This window comes from Amphiprion ocellaris, chromosome 7 (assembly GCF_022539595.1).
Source record: "Amphiprion ocellaris isolate individual 3 ecotype Okinawa chromosome 7, ASM2253959v1, whole genome shotgun sequence".
In the NCBI taxonomy this organism is placed as follows: domain Eukaryota; kingdom Metazoa; phylum Chordata; class Actinopteri; family Pomacentridae; genus Amphiprion; species Amphiprion ocellaris.
Genome location: NC_072772.1, coordinates 23,564,643 through 23,583,840, shown reverse-complemented (window position 1 = coordinate 23,583,840; position 19,198 = coordinate 23,564,643). Strand labels below are relative to the sequence as shown.

Genomic DNA, 19,198 nt, shown 5'->3' with positions numbered 1-19,198 from the left:
AGAAACACAACCTGAGCTACAGCAGCAGGGCTCTAGGCTTCATTAGGGAGCGGAACCGTCTGTTCATGTGTGTGTTTGGGGTTGAGTGTGGGGGCTGAGATGTTATCAAGGGTCCCAGTGTGTGAATGAAGCTGCGGTCACAGTGCGCAGCTCCTCCGGTAAACTGATCCCAGAGCAGCGGACTGACGCTCCGAGCACAATGAGCGTCGGTCAGTCGGTGATCGTGGACATCTGAACCTGAGAGCAGAGCACAGACGGACTGTCCACATCATATCTGGTAGACAATACGTTGGATGTTTGTTTGAGCTGAGCTCCTCTGGACTGCAGTAAGTTTACAGCTTTTTTATTGATTATCCACGTGTTTGTGTTGTCGATATATTGGCTCACTTCGTTATCAATCTGCTTAAAAAAAAAAAAAAAAAAAAAGTATATAAATGCCACATGCTTTCCAACAAAGAAATATCTGAGCTAACAAGTTCCACTAATAAAATGTACACCCTTCAATAGCTTATTACTAATTACACACATTTAACAGATTTTTTATTTTAATTCCTATAATATTTTATACAGCCAGTAATTAAAGTGAGTACACGTTTGCAGTTTTAATTAAATGTCAAATTATCACCATACAGTAATTGCGTTACTTCTAAGTTGAACAATAGGGAATTCATCAAATTTTATGTCAAATTAAATGTTAACAGTTTAGATTTCCTATATTAAAATACAGAGTGTAGAAGGAACTAACACCCTAACGTTGATCTACTGGATTCAGGTCAGGTGACATACTGTTCAGGCCATAGTTTTACTTTGTTCTTCTTCAGAAACTCTTTTGTGATATTGTCAGTATGCTTTGAATCATTTTCATGCTGGAATATTCATCTCCTGCCAAGCTTCTGCAGACTAGAAGCCATCTTTTCAGCTAGTTTTTGGTATATGAACAGTCATTCGTGATACTGTGTGTAAATGTCACCTCCAACACCTTTCGCCCTCATGGCAGCCCCCATATCCACGCTTCGCTGTCGGGATTTTGTATTCACCGTGGTGGTCCTGACCTGCTTCACACCAAGCATGCTGGTCACCATCTGAGCTCTACAAATTTATCTTGGTCTCATCTGACCAAAGAAGTTACTCCCGGTATTCATTAGGCTACTTTTCATGTTCTTTAGCAAAGTCTGATTTTGCAGTTTTGTGCCAAATCACAAGAGTTATCTTCTTTGATGCTATCTGTAGAGGTTCATGTTATGTAATGTCCTTCACACAGTGTGAGCTTCACGTAAACTCTGATTTCCATTCATCACCCCTTTGCCAAGTCTGAAACATTTGTCCATCTGCTTTTCAGAGCTGGATTGCACAAGTAGTACATGGTCTGTGGCATCATTTTAGGAGGACAGCCACTGAGGTTCTAATTAGTCGTGCTATGATTCATTTTGTACCTCCTGATCGCTGCTGGAACTGTGTTCCCACTAACTTTTAATTCCTCCCTGTATGCAGACATGCAGATAGACACAGGTCTGCTCCTTTTATTACTATATTCATGCAATCACACTAAATATTAAGCTCACAGGTGTAGTCAGTTTTGTGTCAGTGATCACAGGTGTATTCACTTTTGCTACACTGAGGTTATACAGGGTGTCCCTAAAGTCTGGACACATAGGAAATCTCATTAACTGTCATTTTCTTGCCTCTCAGTCAGTCAAGTGCATCCGGTGGAATCAGTGACATGAATAAAGATCTTCATCCAGCTCCCTCTGTCCAGCATCAACTGTAATCTGAATTCATCATGAATTTCTAGTAGCATAAATACTGTAACGACTTGCCAAGACTATCACAGGAGCAGTTACCCAGTGAAGGGGGCAGAGTTTCCTAACCGTTGACTCTTTGCAGTTCATCCGCTTAACAAACAGGCATCAGTGACAGAAACAGGTGTCTATCAATATTCACTCACCAATGCTATCACTATTCCTGCTTCCCTAATGGATCTTCGTGTAACCCTGCAACGGATGGCAGGCGGGTGCTATGCCTTGCCAAAGGGCAACCCACAATTTGGTCCGGGACTGCTATTCGCAGCTAACCATCATATCTGAGGGCCATTCCTCTATCTGCCACCTGAGGATCCGGTGAATGGGAGTTGTCATCTCCATACCACTCTTGCCTCCACAGATAAAATATGGCTTTGTTGAAAGAAGAAAGAGTTGAACTGTTACTTCTCAGTGGACGTGAAGGATAGACATATGCAAAGATAGGGTTAGGGTTAGGGAAGTGATTTTTTGGGGCTAGCATGAATTTTAGCCATGATCAATTCTTTAGTTTGGACTGATACATTTGGTCGTCCAGAACGGGGTTTGTCCATAACACTGCCCGTTTCTTTAAACTTTATAACCAATTTCACCACTGTGGAAAAGCCAAGTGGAATCCTCTTTGGCTGACATGCATTAAATTCATCTGCTGTCTTTCCATATGTCCATCCTTCACGTCCACTAAGAAGTACCAGTTCAACTCTTTCTTCTTTTGACAAAGCCATATTTCATCTGTGGAGGCAAAATATATTAGTTAATGAGATTTCCTGAGTCCAGACATTAGGGTCACCCTGTACTTTGGGGCCTGTATTTTCAATACAGTCTTTATAAAGTATTTGGTTTCATTTCAGAAGATGAAATTTATTTGACATTTAAGTGATATTGCACAGAAATATAGTCACTTGTGTTGGATACTGTATAGTATAAATTTACCTAAATTAAGGGTTATCGCCCCACAAAATTATACAGTGGAGTGGAAGAACGCCGTTTTAACTTTGGTTTTGAGGCACAAATTGTAACAATGACTTAAGGGGTCTAGAGACAGAAAACAGCTAAAGGACTTAAACTATTATGAGCCCTAAAAACAAAAAGTAAAACTTCAGTCTAAATTCTGTATTTTACTGGTAACCAGTGCAAATGAACCATGAGTAGCAGAGCTGACAGCTGCGTTCTGAACTAACTTTAATCAGGACTGGGTCAGCCTCATATACAGGGAGTTACAGTTGTACAGCCAGGAGCTAATAAATGCATGGATCAGTATTTCCAGGTCCTTGTGAGCTACAGTCAGTTTCCCTTTATTTAGAAATGTATTTAAGGCAATAGTGTGTACCAAAATAACATACACTTTTACAATTTGAAAATAAAGGCATCCTGTGTTCTGTAGTCAGATGACACGTGGTATTTGTCACGACTGTTATTGTAGACAGCATGTGAATGTCACAACACAACTGAACAGCAATGCCACATTACATAAAGTAAAATGAATGAACTGACAATTACTACAGGAGACGAATTCTGAAATACACCTTCACACTTACACACATACAGGTGTACTTGCAACTTTTGATGAGCAGATTTAACCAACACATTGTGGAAATAAATGTCTAATTAGTTACATTTTCAGTGGTTCAGTACATAATCAATTTTTATACTAGAGTTTCTTCTTTTAGTGTCTGTAGTGATTATTTGTGTTCACTTGGTCAAACTATCTGTGTTTACTATTTAAATACCTACTGGAAAGTTTAAAGTTGGTAAATATTTCTGACAAGATCTTATCACAGTACCTACTTTGCTTCAGTGCGTTGTAGGCTACTTTTCAGTACAAAACAGTTCCAAAATTGCTTGTGTTATCATTCTATAGACCTGTGTTGAACAAGACTATTATTCACAGGTCTATCTGAATGCTATTGTATCAGCTATATTATATACATGTTCCAAAAATGCTTGGGCTTAAAAAAGTTTTTTTGAACATTTAAGTGTGTCATTCAGCATATGATGGACTATGGTTTGTCGCTGCTCCTGCAGTAGGTGTCTATATGGAGAGGCAGGTGGTGCAGAGGGCCAAGGAGGCCTTCCTGAGTGGCAGGACTCGGCCTGTGGAGTTCAGACTGCAACAGCTTCATGCCCTGCAGAGGATGATCACTGAGAAAGAGACAGAGATCTGCACTGCTCTCAAACAGGACATCAACAGGGTGAGCGGACACACAGGAAGCTGCTGCAGAAAAGATCCTTCAATATACAGTATACTGTATGTACACAAATCTTCTATTTTTGCACATTTGTCTTAAATGACTTAAATGTTTCAGATCACCAAACTAATTTTAACTTAGGACAAAGACAACCCAAGAAAACTCAAAATGCAGTTTTAAAATGATGATTTTATTAAGGTAAAATGCTGTCGCTACCAATCTACCAAATGACCAAATTCATCTGGCAGTTGGGTTCAGTTTCACCAGCCACACTCATACATGGTTACTGCCAGGCTTGATGAATCTAAACATCACTAAATAGAACCTGTCTGGTATTGTGAAGTAGCTAAAAGGTCTCAAAAAGCAGCACATGATGCCACGTTCTAAAGGGATTCAAGAATCAATGATAAAACAAAGTCACTGATATTTATCAATCTGGAAAGAGCTAAAAAGGCATTATTAAGACTCTGGGACTCCAGAGAACCACAGTGAGAGACATTATCCACAAATGGAGAAACATGGAACAGTGGTGAACCTTCCCAGAAGTGGACCAACGACCAACATTTCTCCAAGAGTATGTCGATATCCACCATATGTTAATGACCTAAAGCTCAGACACAAATGGATTCTGCAGTATGACAATGACCCAAAGCAAACAAGCAAGTTCACCTCTGAGTGGCTCAAAAAGAAAAAAATTAAGGTTCTGGAGTGGCCGAGTCAAAGTCCAGACTTGAATCCAATTGAGATGCTGTAACAAGACCTTCAAAGTTCATGATTAAAAAATGTCACGGTATGGGGAGGTTTCGAGCCCAAAGCAAGAGCTTGACAGAGCAGTCGGCAGGCGGATTATAATCCAATTGATTTTATTTTAACAAACACACACAAAACACTAATGCCACTCAGGCCAAAAACTCACTAAGGGTGTGGGAGGGCGGAAAGGCAGGCTCCAGGGGAGCGGCAGTCGTGAGAGGCTCGCGCCGGCGCTCGACTCCTGGGGGAGCGCGGCTGCGGTGGCCAGGGGAGACGCCAAGTCCTCCTCGGGGAGCGGGGCCAGGTAGGCTGGAGCAGGCCGGGGATCCACTTCCCCAATCTGGGGGACGGCTTCCACGGGGAATTCTAGGTCCTCTGTCCGGAGGCTTCCTAGGGACACGGCAGGCTGCTCCAGGTCTTCCACGTTCGTGATCCGAGTGTCAGTGAGTACCCAGACAGTCAGTAGGCTCCGACACTGAATGCAGTGCGGAGCCGGTCTTTATTGCAGCAGGGTGATGAGATGATCTGCAGCACAGGAGCGGGAGGGGGCAACCACTGTCCATGACAAAAAAACATCTAATGTGGCTGAATTAAGACTATTCTGCTGAGAAGAGTGGACCAGAATTCCTCCATGGTGATGTAAAAGACTGATCACAAGCTACCACAAACATTTAACTACAGTTGTTGCTGCCAAGGCTCCAACCGGTTACTAGGTTTAGAGGGGCAATTACTTTTTGATAGGGGTGATATAGGTTGTCCATAAATCTTCAATAAACCCTAATTTAAAAACTGCATTTTGTATTTTGTGTGTTACCTCTGTCTATTTACATTCAATGAATATGTAAATATTAGTTTGATGATCTGAAACGTTTAAGTGTGAGAGATATGCACAAATAGAAGATATCTGTAGGGGGGTAAGTACTTTTGCACGGTCCTGTATATATATAGGCTCTTGCTTGCCTGGCTAACAGCATGCTGGGTTTCCCACAGAGCCAGTATGACACACCCCTGTTGGAACTGATCGGCATTGAGAATGAGATCAAGCTGGCCATAGATAAGCTGGCAGAGTGGGCAGCTCCTCGGTCGGTAGAGAGGAACCTTCTCACACTCAGAGATGAGGTTTACATCCAGCCAGAGCCCCTGGGAGTGGTGCTCATCATTGGGGCCTGGAATTACCCCTGGGCTGTCACCCTCCAGCCGCTGGTTGGAGCTATTGCTGCAGGTAAGGAGCTTTTCTGTCTCCAATAACTGCTTATACCCCTGAGGACTGAGATACTGGCAGTCTGAAGTGACCACAGAAATGACTTCTGCTCAGGCTAAAGCTTGCAGCAGCTACACTGGGGATTCTGTGAGGTTCTCAAAGTTTATGTGTTAATCAAAATGGGCTATTGTGCTAATGTGCAACAACACCAACAAAAGATTGACAGATATCATCCATTTGCAGTCTGTATATAGAGTATTTAACTCTACATAACACAAGAACCTTTTTTTCTTGGGATTTTTTGTAGAAAAACAAAATACCTTTATTAGATACACTACTGTTCGAAAGTGTGGGGTCACTTAGAAATGCCCTTATTTTTGTAAAAAAGGCATTTTTTTCAATGACGATAACATCAAATGAATGATAAATCCAGTCTAGACGTTGTTAATGTGGTAAATTATTATTCTAGCTGAAAACGGCTGGTTTTTAATGGAATATCTCCATAGAGGTACAGAGGAACATTTCCAGCAACCATCACTCCTGTGTTCTAATGCTACATTGTGTTAGCTAATGGTGTTGAAAGGCTAATTGATGATTAGAAAACACTTGTGCAATTGTGTTAGCACATGAATAAAAGTGTGAGTTTTAATGGAAAACATGAAATTGCCTGTGTCACCCCAAACTTTTGAACGGTAGTGTACATTTTTTCATAATAAAACAGATCTAATCAATCATAGATCAGCAATGGACGAAACAAGTTCATTTAATGTATCTGTTTAGTTATCCAACTCAGCAACTGGGGACAAAAGGTCATAACCCTTTTTAGGTGTATGTAAATTGTTTAACATAAAAAAAATGTTGATTATTTGGTTCTAAGGGTTGCTGCTGCTGCCTAGAGGCTTTACTGGGAAATCCAGACATATTAAACCATTTAAGAAACTTGTGATTGAATAAGAGATAACATTTTAAGCCATTTTACCTTTTTTGACTAAGTAATACATATATATTTTTTAAGGTATACTTTGCCAATTTTGACAGAACAGCTGTCATACCAAGGCAAAATCCAATAACTGTCTTAAAATCCTTCTCCAGTTAATAACAGATTAGATTTATATAGCGCTTTTCAAGGCACTTCACAATGAATCCATTATTCATTCACTCACGCATTCTCACTCAGTGGTGGTAAACTACATTTGTAGCCACAGCTGCCCTGGGGCAGACTGATGGAAGCGTGGCTGCCAATCTGCACCTACAGCCCCTCTGATCACCACCAACATTCACACTCCAGTGTGAGTAGCAGCACTGGAGGCAAGGTGGGTAAAGTGTCTTGCCCAAGGACACAACAGCACATGATTAAGACAGAGCGGGAATTGAACCGCCAACCCTTCAATCATCAGACGACCTGCTCTAACACCTGAGCCACAGCCCCCCAGCTGTGGAGTAAACCCTTAAAACTCACCTCTGCATATCAAATTTTAAAAAACGTAATCCTGTTCCTGCCCTGAAATGGATCAGCTGCAACCCAACACAGTTGCCTCCTCTAAAATGAAGTTCCCACCTCTCTCTTCACCCAACCCTCCACACTCCCTGCAGCTCGGCACACCAGCTCTCTGACACAGTGAAACTACTCTATGGTACGCAATACAAGTTGTAACATTATACACATTGCATTATATACATGTTCAAAGCAGAGGCTGACTCAGAAGAATAATGATGCAGAAAGTCTCACCCTGCAAGTTTAAAGGATTGTTTTGTTAACTTTATTACATATGAAATGGTGGAGATGTGAATCTGTGTTGAGACTGTCATCAGTAGCTTCAAGATAGAAACAGTCATGGTGTTGACCGCTTACTTCACTCATTATGTGTCTTCTGGCGTATAGAAAAATATATGGATGTGTTAACAAGGTAAAAGACCTGGGGTCCGTTTCACAAAGTAGGTTTAGTGAAAACTCTGAGTCTGTAAACCCTGAAATGAGGGAAACTCTGAATTTTCCGTTTCAAAAAGGGAGATAACTCAAACTAGAGAAAGAGGGGTAACTCTAGCCTGTTTCACAGAGAGAGAGGTAACTTAAGCTCTCAGTCAGTTACCATAGTAACAGAGTCTATGAACCTAACCTGGTCGGGACCAGGTTTTTCTCATAGACTGTATAATAAAGATAATAAAGATGCACGTAGCGCTTGGCTCCAAAAATGAAGCCTACCCGGAAGTGTCAAAAACTTGCAATATCACACCGTCCACTAGGGCTGGCTCCAAAAAGCTCTGGCGTCATAGACCCCAATTCATCACGTGGAAAACAAAAATTTGATAGACTGTTCTTCAACTGCTCAGGATTTTTTTCCCCCGTTAGCTGTTATGGTCAAAACGCGAGCTCAATACTGAATTTTATATAGAGCGTGAAAGTTTTGCAGAGCGAGGGGGCGTGGCTACTTGACTGACAGTCTGGTCTGGAGTGATTGACAGGTCCTCTGGAGGAGGGCAGCCGAGAAGCTCGTTCACAGTAAACTCTGCTTTTCTCGGTGGGATTAACTCTGACATGATCACTGTTGGTTTATTTATCGTGAAGCAGCAGAACATTTTCCACAGATAGTTTTTCTGCCTGATGGCTTGTTTTACCAGTTTTCTACCTTCGGCTGATTCTACCAGCAGACACTGAAAGGACTCTGACAGTTCGGTAAGTGTTTATTTTTCTAACGGTGCCGGTTTTACTGCACTTTATGTGCAGCTTTAGTGTCAGATATAATGTGTGCCATGCATTCCAGATGTTGGTGGAGTTTATTTCTGTGTGTGTCGACCAGAGAAGAGAGTTAGCATCCAGTAAATATTTAATGTTAGCGATGCTAACCGAGCTAGCTGCTCCGTCGTAGCCTGATTAAAGCTAACGTAGCATTAAGCTAACGATGTTTGTGTTGTGTGTCATGTAAACAGCTGAAGTGTGTTGTGTTACTGTAATGTGGTAGATTTAGTTAAAACTGTCAGTGGAGACTCTGGTTCACATTAATGTAACGTTTAGAAAACCTAAATGTGATTAAAACAGTAAGGTTAAGGCTCTGTGTTGTCAGTAGTCTTGAATATCTGCTGAGTCTCTGAAGTTAAACTGGAGAAAACAGTAAATATACTCTCTAGTCGTTAACATTGTTTAATGACTGATTCACATGATGAAAAATGAAAAATAAACTCCCAGAATATGATCAAAGTAATGATGAACACTACGGGTATTACATTTACATTGCAGCACAGATGAGCTGGATAATAAAATCCTCTCCTCTAAAGCTGAAGTGACTACGGGCCTTTCTGTCATTCAGTGCTTGGAAAACTACACTATATTGCCAAAAGTATTCGCTCACCTGCCTTGACTCGCATATGAACGTAAGTGACATCCCATTCCTAATCCATAGGGTTCAATATGACATCGGTCCACCCTTTGCAGCTAGAACAGCTTCAACTCTTCTGGGAAGGCTGTCCACAAGGTTTAGGAGTGTGTTTATGGGAATTTTTGACCATTCTTCCAGAAGTGCATTTGTGAGGTCACACACTGATGTTGGACTAGAAGGTCTGGCTCTCAGTCTCCGCTCTAATTCATCCCAAAGGTGTTCTATCGGGTTGAGGTCAGGACTCTGTGCAGGCCAGTCAGGTTCATCCACACCAGACTCTGTCATTCATGTCTTTATGGACCTTGCTTTGTGCACTGGTGCACAGTCATGTTGGAAGAGGAAGGGGCCAGCTCCAAACTGTTCCCACAAAGTTGGGAGCATGGAATTGTCCAAAATGTCTTGGTATGCTGAAGCATTCAGAGTTCCTTTCACTGGAACTAAGGGGCCAAACCCATCTCCTGAAAAACAACCCCACACCATAATCCCCCCTCCACCAAACTGTACACTTGGCACAATGCAGTCCGACAAGTATGGTTCTCCTGACAACCGCCAAACCCAGACTCATCCATCAGATTGCCAGATGGAGAAGCGTGATTCGTCACTCCAGAGAACGCATCTCCACTGCTCTAGAGTCCAGTCGCAGCGTGCTTTACACCACTGCATCTGACGCTTTGCATTGCACTTGGTGATGTATGGCTTGGATGCAGCTGCTCGGCCATGGAAACCCATTCCATGAAGCTCTCTGCTGAAGCACTGTTCTTGAGCTAATCTGAAGGCCACATGAAGTTTGAAGGTCTGTAGCGATTGACTCTGCAGAAAGTTGGTGACCTCTTGGCACTATGCACCTCAGCATCCGCTGACCCTGCTCCGTCAGTTTACGTGGCCTACCACTTGGTGGCTGAGTTGCTGTCGTTCCCACACACTTCCACTTTCTTATAATACAGCTGACAGTTGACTGTTGAATATTTAGGAGCGAGGAAATGTCACGACTGGATTTGTTGTACAGGTGGCATCCTATCACAGTTCCACACTGGAATTCACTGATCTCCTGAGAGCGACCCATTCTTTCACAAATGTTTGTAAAAGCAGTCTGCATGCCTAGATGCTTGATTTTATACATCTGTAGCCATGGAAGTGATTGGAACACCTGATTCTGATTATTTGGATGAGTGAGTGAATACTTTTGGCAATATAGTGTATATGAAATAGGAAATCTTTCCAGGGTCACTTTAAAATGAACCTCTGCTGTTGATGCTAATACTGTGACGTCTGTCTTCATCTCAGGTGTCTCATATTCACTGTGAGAATCTTCTGAGTGAAGCCAAGAGAAGGAAAACTTCATCTGGTTGTGAAGAAGGAGACTGAATGGACGACATCCTCAGTGAACCACTTCCTGTTTAGCTTTCACTTACAGAAGGACAGACCAACTCTCAGCAGTTTATTATTCTCTGTTCTTGGTATTCACAGGTTCCATTTATCACCTTTAACTTCATCTCTGCTTTTGTAGCATAATGATAATACAGAGTACATGTTGTCATTATTTATAGCAGATATGCAGCATTAAAAAATCAACACATTCAGGTCAAGAGCTTCATTATTTCCTTTATTGCACATTTAAAAACTGCATCATTTACCAGTTGTGAACTGTAAAGATATGTAAACACATATAATAAATGGATGAAATAAATAATGTGTTGCTGGCAGTGAAGTGTAAAAACTGAACAGACACAAGACAAGCTGTATTATGAAGACAGGAGCTGAATCTGCTGCATTATTGTTATTACTGGGAGGATGAGGAGGACATCAGTGCTGCTCTTCCTCACAGTGATGAAGGAGAGATGACTCTTCAGAAAGCCACAGCTGGATGTTCATGTTCTTTGGAGCTCTCAGTCCATCAGACTAGATGTTCCCAACGATCCAGACCAAGACTGGAAGGAAAAGACACTAACAGTGAGGAAAAGATCTACAAAGTTCTTTCATTCCAGCTGCTGGAACATTAAATATGAGAGTGAACACATCAGGATATGAATGGAACACAACAGAGTGTTGTGTTTTTGTTCTATTTTGTAATCTTATGGAAATGTTTGTTTTCCTGGTTGAGGCCCAATAACATTTTACTGCCTTAGATGGACAATAAAGTTTATTGTTTTTATTCTAATGTATCATTAGCATTAACATGAGCTCCACACAGTTATCTGACCATACAGTATTGTAGAGAAAAAAATGTCTTAAGCAAAGAACAGAGATATTAACTCAGAACTGAACTGTTCTTCATTCACCAAACTGAGAGATCAACATTCATCAGTAACAGAGTTCTGTGGAGGGACGTATTTTCATTTCTATCAGCTGATCATTAATGAACTGCACCTCGAGACAGCAGTTATTGAGCTGTTATGATTGAACCATTATGATTGATCAGCTGTGACCTGCAGGACACTTAGCTACAGCTAACAGTTAACTAATTTATGGCACTGACAAACCTGATTTAGTATTAGTGTGAGCACAAAGTTAGGAAACGTAACTTGAGATTTACAGAACAACTTTAAAGCCAAATGTTAGAACATGTTTATATCAGAGATTACAGTCTGATGTTAACTTACAGTAACTTCAGCTACAGTAACGTAGGTGACTGCTTTACATGTGATGTTGGTGAAGTGGTGGGCAGGTGAGCATCTATATAATTTTAGTCAAAGTATCATCTTAAAAATACACCAAATTAAGCTATCTCTTACAGTTTGTCATTCAGCCTGGAAACTTTTTCTTTTTTACCTCTACCTCTGTAGTTAAACTCTTTGACATGCATGTTAGTTAAATTTATATTTTGCAGCACAGTTTTGAGAAAACTAATGAGAGAAATACCCTGCTGTTCTGCTGTTCAGACCTCACTTGACTTGCCTCCTATCTCTACATTCTCACCCTCCTACTTGTCAGCTGTGCGTCATTCAGTGATCTCATCCCATTCACAGAAACCCGTGTTCTCTCTCTGTAGGAAATGCAGCTGTGGTGAAGCCATCAGAGCTCAGCGAGTACTCGTCCCTCCTCCTCCGGGCGCTGCTGCCTCGCTATCTAGACAAGGTCTGAACACCAGCTGCTATTGTTGGAATAAAGTTGGGGAGAGCAGCCGTAATGTACCAACACAATACAGGACATGACAGATATTTCTGAGTCCAATGCCAAGTGGTCACTTCATGATGGGACTCCATTATGACTCAAGTTGTTAACGTCATCCTCAATGCGCGTCATTTTCAACCATGCTTGACATTTTTGTCACCTACCTTGTACTTATTGTGGACAAAAAATATAAAATAATACATTTGTGCTGTTTTTTTTGTTATTTTTTTTCCAGGATCTGTACCCAGTGGTCACAGGGGGAGTGTCAGAGACCCAGGAGCTGCTGAGGCTCAGGTTTGACCATGTCTTTTACACAGGCAGCAGCTCAGTAGGTAAAGTGGTGATGGAGGCTGCAGCTCGCCACCTCACCCCAGTGACGCTGGAGCTGGGAGGGAAGAGCCCCTGCTACATCGACAAGGACTGTGACGTCCGAATCGCCTGCCGGTAACTCACTCATTAGAATAGTCAACATCACCAGCAGTCATACACAGGCACTGAAATAAACTGAATTACAGGCCTCAAGCTGCTGAAAGGAGAGTTTAAAACTGGTGACATGTGGAGGTTCCGTAATCTGATTAAGAATTTGTTAGAATTTGTTGCCATTATTTTTGTCAGACATGAAGCTGTTGAACATCAGTCTTCACTGAACCTAATCTTGCCAATTTTGAGATGTTGGAGTAGCATTAAATTACATGAAATACAATACCAATCCATGTTACCATGACAATACGGGCACTGTGATGAGTTACATTGCCATAGAAACCAGTGACTGCCTGGAAGTTAAAAAATCTAAAGTCACTGAGACATTTGGAAAAGAGATGGAAACAATGCAAGTAGCAATTTGTAGCTTAATAGCACAGCTTGAATACAAGCTCCTGTTGTGAATGACACTAGCCCATTCTGAATCACATTTGACAGACTGTAAGTGTTGGAAAGCCATTTTAAACCATTTTCAGATACTAATAACATGGGAACAATACTTCCTTACTTTGGGGTGTGAGTGCATGCACTTCAAACCTGATTTCTTACCTTTTATGTAGTCTGCAGGGACACATGTTTCTGGAATCACAATCACTGTTTTCACCATTACAGTGCAACCAAGAAAATCTTCCAAGCTCCGAGTCGTTTTCTTTTGTTTCATGAAAGGGGAGTGAATGTAGTGGGGTAGAAAACAGAAACTATTAGTATAAGCCTTCAGCTGTGGGTGAATGCGCTAATAAATCTGTCACAAGTTAGTGCATTCTTATTGTATAGCTACACATACACAGTACAGCTTAATGTGACTTCTGTAAAGTCCTGAAACACGGAAACATTCACATTGCTCATCAGATAGAGTGTAACTGAGCCATGTATATTTGTGCTCCTGCCTTCCTGGTTTGTGTGCAGTCGTATCACATGGGGAAAGTTTGTCAACTGCGGCCAGACGTGCATCGCTCCAGACTACATCCTGTGTGAGCCCTGCATCCAGGGCCGGGTGGTGGAGTGCATCCGACAGACTCTACTGGTAACAGTTCAGCTGTACTCCGACCTGTATATTTAGGTGAAACTTCAGTGTGATACTTTATCAGAACCTTCTCGATCCATCGCAGGAATTTTATGGTGCCGATCCCAAATGCTCACCTGACTATGGCCGAATCATCAACCAGCGTCACTTCAACAGGATCATGGGTCTGATGGAGGGTTACACTCCTGTGGTGGGAGGACAGAGTGACTCCTCACAGCGCTACATTGGTAGGAAGATAGATTCTTATTGCCTTATCCATGTGAATTAGACAAACAAGTCTGGTCTATAATTCTGTCTAAATGAACACTGTTGTTGCAACTAAAGCTCCGACCGTGCTGAAGGATGTTCCCCCCCAGTCCAGGCTGATGCAGGAGGAGATCTTCGGCCCTCTGCTGCCCATAGTTACTGTCAGTGACATGGATGACGCCATCAACTTCATCAATGAGAGAGAGAAACCGCTGGCTCTCTACATCTTTTGCACTGACAAGAAGGTGAGATGCAGCAGAGAGGAGAGATCCTCCAGCAGGTTTTACTCTTTTAAGCTCTTCCTCATGGATTGTCTTTTTGTCTGTTGTTTTCCTCATGACTCCTAAAGGCAGTCAAAAAGATGATTGAGGAGACTACGAGTGGAGGAGTGACAGTAAATGACGTCATGATGCACTACACAGTCAGCTCTCTGCCGTTTGGTGGTGTTGGTAAGAATAATCCAAGCTGTATTATAGTGTGCATGCTTTAGGAAAACTTCACCATCAGGGAATCAAACAAACTGGTTTCAGCTGCTAGACAGTGGACCCTACCTCACCTCTAGTTATCTTATGTAGATCAAAGACATGCACTCTAGGAGATTCTATCCTCCAGGCTCTATGCACATTTTAATCTTCTGAATCCCAAAACCCAGGGAAAATGTAAAAACAGAGAGGATTGTTGGATTTATGAGCTTTCTGTCGGTTTGTGAACGTATCATGCGTTATGCATGGTACTGAAGGAGAAATCATGGTCTTTCATCAAAATCACTTTATTCAACATGCCTCAATGCAAAAAAATCCCAAACAAAAGACAAAACAGAAACATCTGTACACCATTCTTGAGAAACACAGAAGGTTCTGCGCTCGTCAGCACAACTGAGAAACCATCAGTGACTTAGCTGTCCCTAACAGTCACCATGATGAAAATTCAGAGAGTTTTCAGGTGAACTGCAGGCTGTGTTCACACAGGATGACTTTGCAAAGTGTAAAAATTACAGTGATGAAAATGAATCTTTACTGTGAAAATATTTAAAGACATTGAACATTATCCAATGTAATGTGAATCAGCAGCTTCAGTACAACAGAGTTTGGTTTGGTGGAACCCTATTGTTGATGCACTGCCACAACTTTTATGGTTATTATGTTATGATTTTACTTGTCCGGCCCACTGGAGATCAAACTGGGTGAATGTGGCCCCTGAACTAAGATAAGTTTGACCCCCCTGGCCTAGTTGGTAGAGACTGTACAAATGTAAATAGGCCTATTCAAATAGCCTATCTTTAGCATGTGGATCCATTGTTTTTTCCCAATACTGGTAACACCTGTGAGCAGTTGGGAAAATTGTTGTACATGATTCCATGTTTATGATAAATACTTCGACATGGTTGTGCTGTTTCCATAGAAGTGCCGGACTTTACAGTGAAAAATAAGCCCAAAGTCAGTAGAAATGTGACAGGAGCAAAAAGCTGCTATTCAGAAGGTCCATTTGTTAATAGAAGAACTTGAATGGTTGAGATGAATTGATCAATCAGGCCATCAGAAAGGAATCATTAATCCTTTTGATAACTGATTCAACATTTCATTTATTTATTAAACATTGTTTGTTTTCTATGTTTTATCTAATCGAAAACTGTATTTTGGGGTGCTTGTTGTCATATATAACAAGCTAGTTATGTTTGACCTGTTTCCATTTTATTTCCATCCTGGTAATGTCGATGCCACCATGTTCTGCCAAAAAAAAAAAAAAACAAAAAAGAGAAACAGTATTGGCTGTGTACAAGATCATTTCATGGTATTACATGATGCATCTGAATTACATGCTCTGATTTGATTGAGGAATACATTTCATTAAAAAATGCAGAACATAAGGGGATGGAAACATATTTGCAACATAGATGAAAAGATTTGCTTTTTCTTTTTTTAAAAAATGTCATTTGATGCTGTTTTAAAGGATATTGGCACTTGGCACTTTGACAGTAATTGCAGGAGAAGCTCAAAGTAACAACATATTAATATACCAGCTGTGTTTCTGGGTTCCACCAGCATCTCAAAAAGAATACCTGGCTCTTTACCAACATCTGCTCCACTATGTTCACCAGCTTGTCTCTCCCTCTGTCTGCTGTTTGGTGCTGAGTAGTGGCAGGAGAGAAGCCCACAACCCAAAACAATGATCTAAAAGATGCTACAATACTCTATAATGCTGGAGATAACTGTGTTTGAAGAACAATTCATTGTCGGTTCCATCACTACAAGTCATTTGATCCTATGTTAATACTGCAGTTTGAGTGGTACAGCTTAGAGACAACAGTTTCATGTAAAAATACAGCCTTGTCAAAAAATACAAACCTGAAGATATGCTATGCCCAGACAAAGTGGAATACCTGCTCACAGCTGAAAGAAGGGGAATGAATTATCTGTGGTGCTGACTTAGCCCAGTGTTAAGTTTCACTTGCAGGGACATCCCAAAGGCAGTTTAGACATCTGTCATCTCTTATATTGTTAATATAAGGTGCTCAAAATGTGGGATTTTTTTGTATGTTAAGTGCTAAACTTACTTTTAGACTTAGACTTCATTGTCCCCGTGGGGAAATTCTTTCCACAGCACCATTCCACTTAATTAAAAAAAAAAAAAAAAAAAAACAAACCACACATTCTACAACATCACTGTTCAACATGTGTAGTTTTCACTCTGGCCAAATCACCTTGGCCTTTTGTTAAGATTTGCTATAACACATGGGATCCAGCTCTTGCCTAGTCGTGCTCTTCTGCATCTCAGTGTTCTGTATCTACGTCCTGAGGGGAGGGGGGTGAGGTATGTGTTCACTGGGTGTGTTATGTCCTGTTCTGTTATGTTTGCAGTACGTGTAGTAGCCCTGTTGTTTAGTTCTGTGAGGTTTGGTGTGGGAAGACGGATTATTTTGGAGGCTGTGGTGGTTATGCGTATGAGTTTGGTTTTGTTAGAAACAGAGAGCATGTTATAGAAGCAGGTGGAGCAGTACAGGAGGATGGACTAGTTGATGGTTTGAAACAGCAACAGAAGGAGATGAGGGGCAACATAAAGTTCTTTTAGTTTACGGATGGCTGAGTATACTGAAACGGTATTCTATCATGTAGTGTTTACTGTACACTGTTGTATCTTATGGATTTATTGCACATCTTATGAACTTCACATGACCTTAATGTTATATGAGTGCTGGTAGAGCTGGTGGTAGGTTTTAATTAGTTTTTCCACTGCAATTACCAATAGGATAATACTCCCTTTTTGATAATGGTAAGTTCCCATTTTGGAAAGGGTCTAAAGTACTACAGTACAGAAACACCTGGCTATATTTTAAATGACCAAATTAAACTCTGTGGTGTCAGACAGGCTCACAAATCCCATTTCCATAAAGAGAAAAATCTTTCTTGTCCTGCGTTCTTTTTGTATAAAGGATGACACATTCCCCAGGTTGACTGGCACTGATGTTCATGTGGAAACTGACTGCACTTGTGTGTCATCCCTCCAGGACAGAGTGGTATGGGCCGCTATCACGGCAAACACACCTTCGACCAGCTGAGCCACCAGAGGGCCTGCCTGGTCCGTAAGCTGGCCATGGAGAGTGTGAACCTGGCCCGCTACCCTCCTCAGGACCGCCGGCGGGCGCGCAGGGTCCGCATGGCCCTTAAGTCACCTCTGATTGACATGTCCAAGAGGACGCTGATCTGGGCCATCACTGCCACCGTCATCGGCTTTGGCCTGTTCGTCACCCTGATGGTCATCCTGCTCATAGCTGCAGGCCTCAACTGCACCTGCTGGTACTGGAGAGGCTTCTATAACTACTTCTAGAGACTCTACGGTTCCCTTTGTAAGATCCACATAACAGAAGAGCCTGCTACAATTAGTTCTGGGCTCAAAATACACACCGAATCTTGTTTTATAATAAGATGTTTTGAAGATAAAGGATATAACCTTTTGATGTAACTTCTATTTTCTGTGTGTCTGTTTTGAATCAAATGTCTTTATTCAGCAGTGAAGCAAACAAGGTTTGACACTGTACAAACAGTTCTGTCCTTCTTTTTTTTGTATTATTAGGGATTAACATTTACTTTTTGAGGATATATTATATAAATGCAAATACCACAGCTGACTTACAGTATTGTGCAGACAAATGATGTATTTTGCTTTTGTTCCAAAATTAAAAGGTTTGTTCATATGTTACCATATTTCATTTTATTTTACCTTTCTTTTTCATTAAAAATTGTTTTTTGAGGGGAAATTTGAAGCTTTTATTGGACAGTTGCAAAGAAACGAGACAGGAAATGGAGGAATAAGAACAATATGAGGTCAATAGTTCGACCTGCTGGGAAACAAACCAGGGACACCCCACTCAGGGTACATATTCTGCTATCAGGTCAACCCCTCTGCTTTTAAATTTTTAAAAAATCTTTAATTCAGAGGAACCTTTACATTTTATTTTCAAGCAGTGATTTGCTTTAAAGACGTATTTTCCTTCCTTCATTGAAATGAACATTCACCTTGTAAAAACTGAGTACTAGCACATCAGATAAATACTAGCCAATTGTCGCTGCAGGACGTTTAACCTTCTAAAGTTCATATAGTGTTTACTGTATTATAACACGTGTAACCAGCAACATAGAAGACACACCTGAGACCCAACTTATATAACAAAGTTATTTTGTCAGAATTGTTATTCAAATTATGCCAAATTCTAACCAACATTACGCAGGTCTAAAGACCAGAAAGAACTGCCCCATGTAACCTGACTTAACATTGCCTAAACTAACCTAACAGAAAGCTGCAAAATCTAGAACAGCAGAGCTCCATGCTTCCAAAAGAAGCAAATAGTTCGTTTGGATTTGTGACCAGAAACTGGTCACTGTCTCCTTTGAAGGGATACTATAAGTTAAGGCAATTGTTCCTTCATGATACAATATGATATGTACTAACAGTACAAGAGTATACGGTGCTGTGAAAAAGTATTTGCCCCTTTCTCAAATTCTTCTTTTTTGTACATTTTCTCCACTTTA

The 19,198-nt window shown here is 41.1% G+C and overlaps 1 protein-coding gene across 1 annotated transcript; it reads left to right on the top strand.

The window, feature by feature from the left end:
* Positions 1 to 127: 127 nt before the first annotated feature.
* Positions 128 to 18,368, top strand: LOC111581226 (aldehyde dehydrogenase, dimeric NADP-preferring-like). The gene is made up of 10 exons (XM_023289326.3): positions 128 to 326; positions 3,822 to 3,988; positions 5,726 to 5,957; positions 12,300 to 12,385; positions 12,657 to 12,865; positions 13,808 to 13,925; positions 14,011 to 14,152; positions 14,250 to 14,416; positions 14,521 to 14,620; positions 17,677 to 18,368. The coding sequence occupies exons 2-10, from the start codon at positions 3,833 to 3,835 to the stop codon at positions 17,994 to 17,996; spliced, it is 1,530 nt and encodes a 509-aa protein (XP_023145094.1). The 5' UTR covers positions 128 to 326; positions 3,822 to 3,832; the 3' UTR covers positions 17,997 to 18,368.
* Positions 18,369 to 19,198: the final 830 nt, after the last annotated feature.

Bases quoted from the DNA above. Each gene is read 5' to 3' on its own strand.
- LOC111581226 (XM_023289326.3), top strand. From the start codon at position 3,833: ATGGAGAGGCAGGTGGTGCAGAGGGCCAAGGAGGCCTTCCTGAGTGGC. The intron at 5,958-12,299 runs GTAAGGAGCTTT...CTCTCTCTGTAG, and splicing joins GGTTGGAGCTATTGCTGCAG to GAAATGCAGCTGTGGTGAAG. The intron at 12,866-13,807 runs GTAACTCACTCA...GTTTGTGTGCAG, and splicing joins GACGTCCGAATCGCCTGCCG to TCGTATCACATGGGGAAAGT.